Raw genomic sequence first — 13,387 nt, 5'->3', positions numbered from 1 at the left:
TATTACTCATGTTACCTAACACCTTTGATTTTAAGATTCTTAAGTATAGTGTGTTTGGCGAAACAATAAATGTAATTGTCCTACCTAAAAAGCAAACAAAACATAAAGATAAGATAATCTGATTTTCCATTCTTAATGTTTGAGTTCTGCACACGCAAGTACATAGAAAATTAGAAAAAAGTAAGTATGAAGAAAGGAAACTTGGAAAAATTTGCTATATTTTCCAGTCTCACGCAGGCATTTAAATGCTAGTATCCATTCTTTCACAACAATAAAAAGTGAGTTTCAGGGTCTAATTACTGCAGAAAACCCTTGAAAATGTCAATCCTCAAACTAACATGCGTGCGAGAAAATAAGAGCCACTTCACAACTATTTTTTTCCCTGTAACTTCATCAATAGCAATTTGATGATTTCAGCTGTAGATATCACTGGTCCTCTTTAAAACCAGTCTCTGACTGCCTCACTCATAAATATGGATTAAGCTATCTTTTTTCAGGTTGAAAATTATCACAGTTCCTGCTTCTTTACCAGCTTCTCTAGCCTGAAACACTGGCGTACTTTTCTGAATCTTGTGTAACTGTTCTTAATTGCTCTCAACAATTCTTAGCTTACTTTTGTCTTTTAAGCTGCTCTTCTGTGCACCCACACATACATTCTTATGTGACCCACACATACAGCAGTACTTTTTTCCCCATACTGTACATCAAAATTAGGCTTTCTAACAATCCATCTAAAGTTTTGCCTGGGCATTCATTCTATTACATCTTCACTATTGCAGTTTCTCTTCTCTGGCTTTGATTCACATAGACCTGCTCCACTCATTTTAGTTTTGAACTATGCAATAAGGCACATTATTCCACCTACATCTGCACTGCGTCACTGCTATCCTCCCCTCATATGACATACGAACCACTTTTAAGTCCTTTCATAACATCTTTTCCAGTCTTACTTGCTGGTGTTATTACGTAGCCAGCATTTTGTTGCCCCAGGTGCTGCACAGACAGTGGCACTCCTGATTACACCATTGTTAAAATTTCCAGTGGGCACCGATTTCCACTGGAGAAAGAATGCTGTCCTCTTCCAATGCTCTCTGTTAAATGGTATTCTGAAAACTGGGAGAGGTCGCAGCTTGCACCAAAGGGGCGCTCATTGTGCTTAGCGCCTGTCATGTCTTGATTGACCGAGCTCCCCCCAGTGCTGCTGCTTTGATTGGAAGCTCTTTGAGGCAGAGATGCTCCTTTTGCTACAAGATCATGCCTGCCTAGGGTGTTAGATGAAAAGAAACAGCTGCAGCAAGAAGAATAACAGGATCTCATAGTTAATCATCCCACATAATAAATATGGAAGTATTGTCAGTTGCTCAAATCGTATTATTGACCTTGATAACACTCCCTTTTTCCACAATATTCTGACCGTTGCTGTTTTTATTATTAAAATATCTTCTCATTATCACTGTTCTTTTTATTTTCTATTTATCTTATTGATTAGTGAGTTCTGTTCAAATATATCTTCTATTTTCTCTCTACTATTGAAGATAAAAGATAATCATTATCAGTATTGTTTCCTGAAACTCACCTGCCCTGTACTGTCCTCCTGCCCCAAGGAAACAGTCTTAATTCCCTGCATTAATTCCCCAAATTCCTACCTCCTCTCTGGATTTTGAATAATAATTTTTCATCTTCTGGGCCTGAGTCTCCTGTGCCAGTTCAGTTTAAATCAGTTTATAAGCCAGGTTAGCTAGTACAATGCAAATTGCTGAGTAAATAGCATTGTACGAGTCTAAACCAGGAGATAGTGGATTAACTTACCTTTGTAAATTTACAAGCACAAGAATTTAAGAATGTTCACAACCATGAGGACTTAAAGTAGGTTTAAACTCACACCCTAAAACAGTTCAATTTTTTTAAAGACCAGGCCTCAGAGTCCATAACACAGTTAGTTACCTGTGATGAAGCATTGCTGTAGTTATTGCCATTCCAGCTATAAGCAATGCACTTCTTTAAGGAGAACTTTTTTTCCACAATATGTAATCCCATGTAAACAAAAAAACAGTACAACTTCATAGTTATTGGCATATATTTTATATGGGCATCTGCAGCATTGCTTCTTGGCTAATGGCCAGGAAACCCATTACCAGCAACTAATGGCACAGAAGGAAAATTTCCTCCACTCCTATTTTCTAATTGCTAGGAAAGCAAACTAAAAATAAACTTTACAAGTTTGGGGCCAGACTGCAAACCTAGAAGAGCTCCATTAACTTCTAGATGTTCTACAGCTTTGCACTATTTGAAGATGTGGCTCATTGATTTCTTAAGAGAAAAGATTAGGAATGAACCAAAAGTGGGAGATTTTACTCCATCTATGAACTAGTTTTAGTTGTATTTTAGAAAGACTTAATTATTTTTCTCCAATTCTAATATAAATGGTCATCTGAAATTGAATGCCTTACTCCCTACATATGATGGATAATTACATACAACATTTTAAATATGTTAATAAAAAATTTGAGAGTTGATTTTAAGCATATCTTTTAAAAATACCGTAACCAAATTGCACATGATGTATCTTTTGGTCCCTTTCCATGTTATTCCAGACATCCCATTAACCTTCCTCATCTTGCCCGGTTTGTGTCTGTCCACCTTCCCCAGACTGCTCCTTCATTAAATCTTCTTAAAGAGAAAATGCTGTGTTTGCAGCTCACAGTAATTCTTCTGTTTAATCTCCTTCACATTCTCTCTCTTGAGCCTACCTTTGAAGATGAGACATTAGTCCTTCTTTACCTTCCACTCAGGTTACCACTGTCTGTTCATCACTGTCCCCAAGGCTTGTCTCCAGTTCATATCACCCACCAACCAGTCCTGGTGATCCCATCCTCTCCTGACTCTGCAATGCAGAAAGCAGGTCCTATGCCTCCATTGCCCTCCTCTGTGCACCTACATCAACTGTGTGGCATAAGGACCACGTCAAACGAAAGTTGATTTTGCCCTCTGTTAAATTTCTTGTGGTTAGTGCATAGCTCATAGTGCAATTTAAAGCCTGATCCTGTGCGATCATCCTGTTTCACTCTTAAAATAATATTTTTATTGAGATTTGATGATACCTCGATATAACTTGCTGTAAGATTTAGACCTGGCACAAGCTTTTTTTTTAAAGCTATTTGGGATGTTTCATTTTGTTTGTTTGTTTGTTTTCCATTTCATATAGTATGTTGAATCTGTGTTTACTTGTTAATTTTCAGGTATAGAACTGTATTTCCTTGTTTATTCAGTCAGTATAAAAGCCAAAACCTACTTTCTGTATTAATAATGTGCCATTGCATTTCATGAAGGAAGTCGAATACTTTCTCTTGGCACAAAAAAGAAAAGCTAATAAGACTTAAAAGTTCAGAAAGCTTTGTATAATTTCAGTACAGATGATTCATTGTGACCTGCTGAACATTACAAACTATGAACACAAGAAAAAAGGAAAAAAGGACTTTTATTTTTTTTCTCCAGTGATGTCTTCCAAATTTGTTGGTTTGGATGCTACCTGTCCTGAATCAGAAATCCATTGTAGGAAATGTGCTAAAATCATAACTTACACATAAATGCTTTTCTGGACCAGGACATACAAGTGCTTAACAGTAATAGTCAAAAAAGAAAGCATGGAGACAGCATTGCTATCTCTAATTCTTCCTGCTTTTCAGAGTAAAACCTTGAGTGGGGCAGCTAAGCAAGCTCTGAGTGGAAGAGAGAGAGGGAGATGTGAAGAAAGCATGTTTGAACTTGGTGTCTTTCTCAGCTGCAGATCTGAGTTTAGTGCATCTGTAAGCTCAGATTTCTGGATTTCTGAACTCAAACCATCCCCCCTTTGGGTACAATCAACTCACCTACATTTTTAAAATACAGCTGACAGTGGCAATGCTGCCTCTATTTAGGAGAACAGAGCTCAATCAGAGAAACAAGGTGAATGGAATTTTAGACTTTATCCAAAGTGACTCAAGTCCACAGCTTCTTACTTCCTAAGGGAAGTGTTCTTACCACTACGCACAACCACCATTGAGCACAAATACACAATCAGTTGGAAGGGAGCTTGGTAGGAGGGTTGGAACGTACACCCTCCCTCCCCCAGGTATTTCTGCTTTTTTATCAAATGTGATGCGTAAGCAGACACCCTAAAAATAGCTAGGATCAAAACACAGGACGCTCTTTAATGCCAATATGCTAGAGTTAGGCTCCCTTTTCCTTTAGTCCCATTCTCTTGCTTCCCGACTCCTGTGCTGGTCCAGCTTCAGTGTGAAGACTGGCATTGTGATTTGGGCACCTTCGAGCAAGGTGGAAGAGAAGGTGGAGGTTAGACTCTTCTCTACAGTCAAAGCCCCCTGCTTGCTGGACTAGTGCTATTAACCACAGGACTACTGTGCACATTCTTGCAGGCCCATGTCCACAAATAAAAATGTTGAGCTTCATGTTAGGCTTCTTACAGCTCTCCTGCCTGAAGAGGCATCTCTGGAGTTGTATGTACTAGCATGCCTACATTATTCATCTTAAACAGGTGTAGGTGGGTGATAGGTGTCTACATGCTGAACTTGGTTGAAGTTGCAGGAGTTGTGGACCACCACAGCAACCAACTGCAAGCACTTTGTGGAGCTAAAATCTGCGATGCCAATGAATTGCCATTGAAAATGTACACTAATCAAATCTTTTGACTTATGAACCCTTTTAGGCACCTTCAGTGGCATTTAGGTGCCCTGAAAATGCTTGTTTTAAAAAAATCTTTCCTAGAATACCTTGACTACTTTGAGGTCAATAGCTCTTGGCAAGTTGAAGTCAGCAGTTTGGGCACTCATGTGTCCAAACTTAAGCATGTCCTTAAGTGTTTCTTTCTTCTGGATTAAGTCCATAGTACAGAATATACAGGAAAGCAATACCAGCTTTTACCAACAGTGTTCATGCGTCCAACTATTGTCATTTAAATCCATGTCCAAACCTCTACAAAGATGATGTTGCCCTCTTCCAGTCTCTTTTTTGAAAAGCAAGTTTAATATAACCATATAAGAATTTGAGCCTTCTCAGAGCCACAGTGTACCTTGATACAGTGCTTGAAAGTGATATGAGAACAAGTGCACTGGCCCCAAAAGGAAAATTACAGTTTGATTCATATAAGAGCTTTGTTATTTTCTCTGGAGCAGCGCGCAGAGGGCCCTAGAGATGCAAACACTTCTCTTTTCTGCTCCTCATCTAGCTAATGGCCTGGCTGGTGCCATCATTTCTGTCTCTTCTTCTGACTCATACTCTTCTACTTCTCCCACAGTGAATCGAGGCTTTGGCATTAGAGCTAGAGTCTCTACCCTAGTGATCAAATTTCCTCGTTGACCTGACAGATTGGATGGGCCAGCAAGTCTATCTAAGCGTGCCATTGGAATAACCTCTTCCTGGCGGTGCTTTACTTCAAGAGGCCGTAGTCGGGTCTGGGGTCTGAATGCTACCGGAAACACAGAATCAGAGTCACTGCTATGATTATCTGAAGGAAAAAAGACAAAGGATTTGTATTAGCAACAAGAGAAAGAGAAGCCCTGTTGTATTAGCAATGACAAATTAAAGGGTATTCAGGATAATACAGCGTTACAGTTTTAAACACTGGAACTGAAGCATTTTAAATAATTACTATAGAATAAGACAGTACTCAAGAAAACTAAAAATAACCCTAAATTTTTATTTTATTCCCAAAGCTGATGTAGAAATGATTTTATTGATCTTGCCTCTACTCTGAAATACCAGTGAATGAGCACATTCAACTATCCGTTAGCACCTTGAAGAGCTGCTGTTGCCTTCACAGGGCAGTCTCCTTTACGTAGCTTTCAGTTTTTTCCAAGTTTAACAGGTATACCTAACAGGCAGTTCAAAGGGATTATAAAACCCACAACAGAAGGCAAAAAGTGACCAAGGAACAGATTCTAGCGTCACTGAAAATCAGGTTTACCAGTCACCTATAATCAACAAGAAGTGGGGGGAAAAAAACAAAAACAGTTCTACCTGAAACCAGAAGTTTGACTCTACGGTGCTTCGATTACATTGGGTGTGTCAGACCTGCTCCTGCCAGCTTTCCAAGCTCCAAGTACGCCATAGCTGGTTCTTTTATTCCGTTGGGCTTATAGAATATACTTTTTTTTACTTTTCTTAATTACAGCCCACTTGCTGTCTGATTGTGCACTAATGAATTAGCTTTTTAATATAAAAAACAACTCACAATAAGCTAGGAAATGTCAGGAGTTAAAATCAAGGGTCCCTGAATAATAAAATTAGTTAAAACATACATATATTGGGTACAGACACACAAGACAAGGCCTATCATGGCTTAACCTCGGTTAAGTTATTTTAAGCTAATGTTTACTTCACAGCTGGCACAGACTAAGAACATGTGCACCATCACTTACCTCAGCTGAACAGGGCACTGATTTCATTAACAGCTGAGCCCTGTTTCTGGTAGACCATGTGGGCAAACCACAGTTGCCCCAGGAGGAACAAAACAGGATAGCTATTTTCAGATTTGAAAGGGAAAAGGTTATGATAAGGATTATTTTCTACTTAGCCCTTTGGGGACATCATTGCTTCAGAGCATGATGCATACCAGTAATTAACTCATTCATTGGTATGAATGGCAAGAAGAACTGATAGGCAGTTTAAGCTACTTTTGACCTCTTAGATACTAAACTTTTTGCATACGCGTATTTTTTGCATAGCCAAATCAAGCTTGCCCAGAGGGTGCTTGTTTTAGGAGGGCTTCCAGGCATAGGCAGAGGAAATGGCACTTAGCTCTGCAAATGTGTATAAATGAGGTTGTCATTCTAATTTCCTATATATTCAGTATTTCTCTTCTCAGTTCCCTAGTGCAAATCATCTCATCCTAACATAGATTATGAGAGGAGTTTAGGGTGACTTCCTCTTACTGTAGACATCCTAAGTGGTGTGAATGCTGCCTGGGGGACCTAACTTGATGCCAGAAGCACAGCCAAGAAGTCTAATTATTTGTATAGTGCACAACATAGAGCTTAAATCCAGGGCCAGCTATTAGTGTAAATGTACGCTCTTTCACTGCTGCAGGATTTACTCCTTTCCCCACTGAAATAATGGACCTATTTCTGAGAGCAGGACTTGGTTCCTGAAAGTGTCTGAAATGTTTTTAAGTCCAAGGCTGCTGCACAGAACAATTTGAATCTTTTAGAAAGATACATACCCCACCATGACATCCTGACAAGCAGCACAGAAAAGAGTCACTTCATCAGAAAAAAAAACCAAACCCTTAAGTAACTTTGACTTTCCTTTCTGAATAGATCCTATAGGTTTCTGTTCTGTCTCCATCACATGTGCATGTGCCAAGCAAGCCCCAGGGGGCAGTTTGCCTGCACAGATCACTTTTGCTTTCATCTCCTTCAACAACAAAACAGAAAGGGAAGAAAGAAAATAATTTTGCACCTGCAGGAAACAAACTTCGTTGTCCAAATCTCGATACAAAGAAAATGATTAAAAATATGGTTTCACTTCACTGAAAACTTGCTCATTTTGCCAGAAATTGAAAGTAATTTTCAGAGCAGCCCAAATGCATTTCAGAATCACATAAATAAAGTCAGAAAAGAGTAGGGCAGACTACATATGGAGACAATGATGGATACTCAAGTGCCTTAAATTCCATGTTTTCTCTGACACTATCCTGTATTTACCTTAGGCAATTCAGTGTTAATCCACTTTTTGCTTCCATCCCTAAACTCCCTCTCCTTACATAGACTGTAAATGAGGATAGGACTGTATTTTATTGCGTACCTATGATAACTTGTCCAGTGTTGACACTGGCTGATAGGTTGTTCCAGTGAGACCAATACTGTTATAGAAATGCTCACAGACAGCAAGCTGGAAAAAGGCAAGAAGAGACCAGCTATTTGGGGACAGACTATGCCATACTTTTATCTTCAGTTATTTGGTTAAAGGCTCATATCCATTAACACAAAGGAGCCCAGAGGCACAATGGCAGAAGGAAGACCCCCAATACCAGATGAGAGAAAGGAGCCCCCTGCCTTGGTCCCTCCTGGGGTGCCACAAGGACTGACCAGCCCCACAGGCCAGGGTGAGACCCATCACGATGCTTCAGGCAGAGGGGATCTCCCCCATCACCTTGCAGACCAAGGTAACTGCCTATGGGGTGTGGGGCTCATTTTGGGATGCAGGGGAAGAGCTTCAGCGGATTGTGCAAGGAGGAACCAAAGGTGGTGAAAAGGAGGGATCAGGGCAGTTTGGGGAGGAACAAGCGAGGTAAAACAAGGAGATAAAAAGCACCAGTCCCATGTAAACATGGGCTGGTCAGTATGCTTGTCTGGCCATGCCCTGTGTCTGACCAGCACAGTTTGTCCTGTCTTCGTATTAAACTCCATTTCTAACTGTTTTCCTGGGTGAAGGGCCCTAGCCCCTGTACAGGCATGCTTGGAGGTCTGAGTGCCGGCCCCTGGGGTGGGACCATGGGGCAGAGAGGCTGTATGCCCGTGGTGGCAGCACCGGGAGAGACCAGAGTGTGTGTGCAATGTGTGTGTGTGTGTGTGTGTGTGTCAGTGTGTGATTGCTATCAAAAAAATCAAGCTGGACTAGCCAGCACTCAGGGTAAGAGGCTTGGGAGCCAGGTGTCGGGGTGGCCATGAGGCTACTTCGGATACTGGAGAGACCAGAGAGCCTGCGAGTTGGCTACTGCAGGGACCAGGAGGTCCAGGCCAGCAACTGGGGACAACAAGGGGTCTGGGGGCTGGCTCCTGGTAAGGTCATAGGGCCAGCTAACAGAGATACCCAGATGAATGTGTGTGAGGCAACTAGGAGACCAGGATTTCCAGGGGCCAGCTGCTGAAAAGACTGGGTGTCTAAGGCCAGTGAGAGAGATCTGTAGTGTATGTGTTTGTGTGTGTGTGTGTGGTGAGTGTGAGCGTGGCGTACACAGGTCCAGGTGCAAGCAACTGGGGAGACCAGTGATCCAGGGCAGCTACTGAGTGAACTGAATGTCCAAGGCCAGTTATGGGAGGGATCCACATTGTACATATCTATATGTATTTTCCACTAATGGACCTTCATCTTGATCAGCCAGAGCAGGGAACAGGATGAAGCCACTGGTGCTGTTTGTGTTTGCATGAGTGCTGTGCTTTCCGCTTTTGCTGATCCATGTTGCTGACCACGTATATGTGTGTATGTGCTCTGTGTGTGTGTGTGTGTGTGTGTGTGTGTGTGTATGCCTGTTGGGAATACCTCGCTCAGCCTTGCTACTGACTGGACCTTGGCACATGGAGCAGTGGCAGTCTTGCCTCTATTGCGCTACTGGCTTTGGCAACTGCTAACACTTTTACATGCTGTTGTGTCTGTGGGGCTGCAGGAAACAGACAATTTACTTTCTTGGCCTTGCAGGGTGCCCTCATGGGCAGGCCAAATTGCAGGTATCACAAGAATATTTGTGCAAGAGGAAAAAAGAGAAAAGTAGGTGGTGCTGGAACAAGATAGAAACAGCAGTCATATCCACATACCAGCATAGATAAATAGATAAGAGAGAAGGGTGTAACTCATTTAAACAGTCCATGGACTTCCATGGGAATATTCATTTATTACTTTAAAATCCACTGAACAGCTGACTTTTTTTCTTTCACTACCAGAGTAGGATACAGAGTAAAGCATTTATATTACCTGTAAAAGTCACACGCCTGGCTTTTCGTCTAGCAGGCTGATGGTAGCCATGTGGCAACGAGAGGTAGCGTACGCCCATGGTGCTAGCCTGCGTACAAAGACAGACATGCACTCAGTGCCTGTGATTTCCTCTCACACCTGAGATAGGACTTGTTCTCGAGGCAGCAAAGTGCAGCTTCGTACAGCCACTGGTGAGCAGGTGGTCCTCCCACCACCAGCACTGTGCGTGTTCAGTGGAACATAAGTAAAAGAATCTAATCTAAAAGAATCTAAAAGTATCTAATGATGTACCATTCCAGAGTAATTTACATATTCATGGCAAAAAGGAGAGGTGTTAGAATTTGCATTTGGTAAGACAGTGTAATTAACTGGTAAAGAGGAATGATTATGCCCTTTTTCTACTATGCCTGCAACCTTAGAGCCAAATTTAGAGAAGTGTAAGATCAACGCTTGGCTTAGCCAGGTTGAACTTGGCCTCATCTCCAGTGAAAATGCCTGTCTGATACAATTCCCCTAGGTTTTCCTTACAGCTGGGGAGAGAAATATATTATTCTAGAATTCACCTCTCCTATTTTAGGTGACAACTTTAAATAAAATGAATTGTACCCAGCAATAGCTTATTTCTCTTCCTTAGCTGTGATTATCTCAGCTGTAAATGTCTATGCTATCCAATGGCTACATTTGGTCAGATACATCTTACTGTTTCTGATCCAGAGTCCAGTTAGTGCAAGGCGTCAAGGGTTCTGGATCAGCCTCTTTGTCAATCCACAAATTCACACAGGTGTGATCATACTTTGTTTTACACATGCCAAATCAATGCAAGCTACCTTATTACTTACAGCCATAGTAGCTGTTTTCTGACCAATATCCAGAGGTAGGACATAGCGAATGTTGCTGTCCACATGCTAAGTAAAGCTCTTCCTTCCTAGGTGCTGCATAAGGATATTGCGAAAAATATCCATTTTAACTATTACAAAAAGCAAATAAAAATGGGTGTCTTTTTATTTACAGACACACAGAGGCATTTTTATATGTCTTGATCAAATGAATAGTAGTTTGCATAACAGGTACCGGTCTACCCCAAGGTAAGCTGTTTCCTTTCCTGCAACTCTGCCTCAGGCTATGCTGTCGACGGATGAGGATTTCTTGGGCTTGTTTCTCATTTGTGTCCGTAGGCAGGTTGTGTCGGCTATATGATGGTGCCTGAAATAGAAAATGCACTCAGTTGATTCTCTTTGAGCTTGAAATATCAATAAATTGAAGCTGCGCAGTCTATTAAATCACATAGCCAAAAACACACCTTTCCTGGCTAAGCCACTGACTCACCATGGGTCTGTTCGGTATCACCTTGTAGGGAAATGCAGTCTCACAGTAACCTTGCTCCCCAACAGCAAGATATGAGGAAATATGGACACAGCTGTAATCCTCAGACAACACATTCCCACCTCGGCTGACTGTCCTTCCCCAGGGCCTGTACCTTGGTGCAGTTTTGATAGACTTGGAACCTGCCCAAAATGTACCATAAAAACATACCCACCTGCACAGGTCTCTTAACATCTCCAAGCTTTTCCTCCCTTTCTCAGACCTCTTTTAATCATGCAACTGGCAGTTACAGATGTGAGGGAAGTCCCAGGAGATAGCTAGCTAGTTAAGTCACCTCTGAGCCTTTGGTACAAACATTACTCATCCAGAAGCAAGTTGCAGACACTCAGGAGCAAAAGACTGTATCAGGTAGAATATATCTCCAGAATGAAGTACACATTTGAGCTTCCTTTCCATACCTGGGCAAACCACACCTTAATATTACCTTAATATTACCTTAAAATTGAGCTTTTTTGTTGTTTATTTGCTGATTTATTGTGTACATCTTGTGAAATCAGGGAAATAGTTATCCCCTCAAAGAAAGAAGTTCATTTAAGTCTATAAAACTCTCCTAAAATGCAGAATCTGATCTTAATCTCACTTGTCTTTGTGAAGTTAGTCTGGTAAACCAGAGCATCACCCGGCCTTCAAAGTTTGACGTGAAATATTAGAACTAATTCTATTTTACTTCCTATCTTCTATTTCCGAAAGCACACAGTTCTCAAAACCACACAGGAAGTGACTGGCACAAATGGACATTACTGTAATTGATTTTGAAGAGAGAAAGTTCATTTCAGTAATCTATGAGGCAACTGTATATGCAAATTGTTGCTAGTAAGATAAGAAATTAATATCTTAGGGATAATTGGCCATGGCAAATCAAACAATATTAGGCAGGAATATCGTATTAATAATGACACATTTAAATGAGCAAGGCCTAGCATTTTCTAGCAAATGTGCATTACATGAGTTATCTCAGCTTATCTGCATAATTTCAAGGTTACTGTAATATATCCTCTACCACACATTGCTGTATGAGATCACTCAGCTGTACACTTTGGGCACAGGACTAGATTAAATAGATATTATACCTTGAACTGCATCAAAATCAGTACAAATCTGTGCAAAACAAATCCTTGTTAAGGCATTATCATCTCCATTTTATGAAAAAAAGCCTGTAAAATGAAGGTCTAGAGGAGGGGGATTTTGTTTTCCTTTCTCCTCTTGTGGCAGAGGAAGATAAACTGCAGCTCTCAAACAGAATAAGAATTCACCAGCCTGACTCTCAGCTGACTTTGGGCTATGCAATGTTTACCAGCACAAGCCGTCCCACTTCCACAGAAAAGTTTCACTGTTAGTGGCCATCTGCCAGTCTACTGTCTCTGACGACGATATGCCCGTCTCTGGATGCTCGTTTGCTGTCTGCCAAGTGTTCATTCATCTCAGTGAAATCAGAGCCCACATGCATTGCAAATGCTATGCATATGTGACCCATCCAGCTTCCTACACTTTTCGGGATGTCTCTCTCAGACTCTGAGTCCCCGAGAGGCCAGGTCACACCTGCTCATTGCTGTGCCGGCAGGTCTTACTGTCTAGAGCCTCCCAGCCACCCTGCTTCCAGGCAGCCCTTTCACTGAGATAGCACAGTTTGCATTCTTAAACGTCCTCTATGGATGGTTTGCTTTAGAAATGTGCCCATGCCTGTTCCAGAAAATACCAGTATTAACCGCCGTATCAGCTGGATCACCTGAGTTGCCATAGGAATACCCTACACATCAGCTCTGCAGAAAGAGGTCACAGGCTGTGTGTGCCTAGAGGGAGAGGACTTGGAAAGTCAAACTAAGCCAGGGGTTTTTGGCAGCCTCTGAAGGGCCATTCGTGAGTCACAGGCAGCCATACAGCGAGGGAAGCCTGACCTCTAGAGCTCGGCCCTGGATTTTCCTATCTTTTCCCACTGCCATCAGGGTGAAAAGCTGAAGGAAAATCCTGTTTGCTTGTTCTTCATCAAGGAGTCTAGTCAAAAGCACAGGTCCTCCCCTGGGTTGGAGAGGCTGTGGGCCCAGAGTCCGTGTTTCCCACCGGCATGACTCCAGGGCTCCGGTGAGAGCCGGGCTGGCCCCACTGCTACCACCAGCCATTGCTATGATGTGAAGGAGGGCAAACAGGAGCTTTCAGTCTACAAATACAGAGTGATAGCACAAAAGTCGTTTACACACCCTTTGTCGCACTTGATACAGATTATGTGCCAGGACATCTCTCATGGACTCCACCTCTGCAGGGGAGAGCCTATGTACTCGCCAATTTCTGCAGCTCCTGTAAATAAAAGAGAAGATTTAAT

At 41.8% G+C, this 13,387-nt stretch overlaps 1 protein-coding gene across 2 annotated transcripts in view; it reads right to left on the bottom strand.

Annotated features, from left to right (window-relative positions):
• Positions 1-3,461: 3,461 nt before the first annotated feature.
• Positions 3,462-13,387, bottom strand: part of SLC9A4 (solute carrier family 9 member A4) — a 33,538-nt gene continuing 23,612 nt past the window's right edge. The window contains exons 9-12 of one of the 2 annotated variants that reach the window (XM_026103141.2): positions 13,266-13,362; positions 10,759-10,890; positions 9,688-9,775; positions 3,462-5,503 (exon numbers count right to left, since the gene is read on the bottom strand). In XM_026103141.2, coding sequence (XP_025958926.1) covers positions 5,217-5,503; positions 9,688-9,775; positions 10,759-10,890; positions 13,266-13,362 — 604 coding nt within the window. In that variant the 3' untranslated portion in view covers positions 3,462-5,216. Of the gene's footprint in view, positions 7,411-9,687; positions 9,776-10,758; positions 10,891-13,265; positions 13,363-13,387 lie in introns of both variants that reach the window. The other variant, XM_064502877.1, reaches the window with a different exon arrangement.

This window comes from Dromaius novaehollandiae, chromosome 1 (assembly GCF_036370855.1).
Source record: "Dromaius novaehollandiae isolate bDroNov1 chromosome 1, bDroNov1.hap1, whole genome shotgun sequence".
Taxonomy (NCBI): Eukaryota; Metazoa; Chordata; class Aves; order Casuariiformes; family Dromaiidae; genus Dromaius; species Dromaius novaehollandiae.
This window is presented reverse-complemented; position numbering and strand designations above follow the sequence as displayed.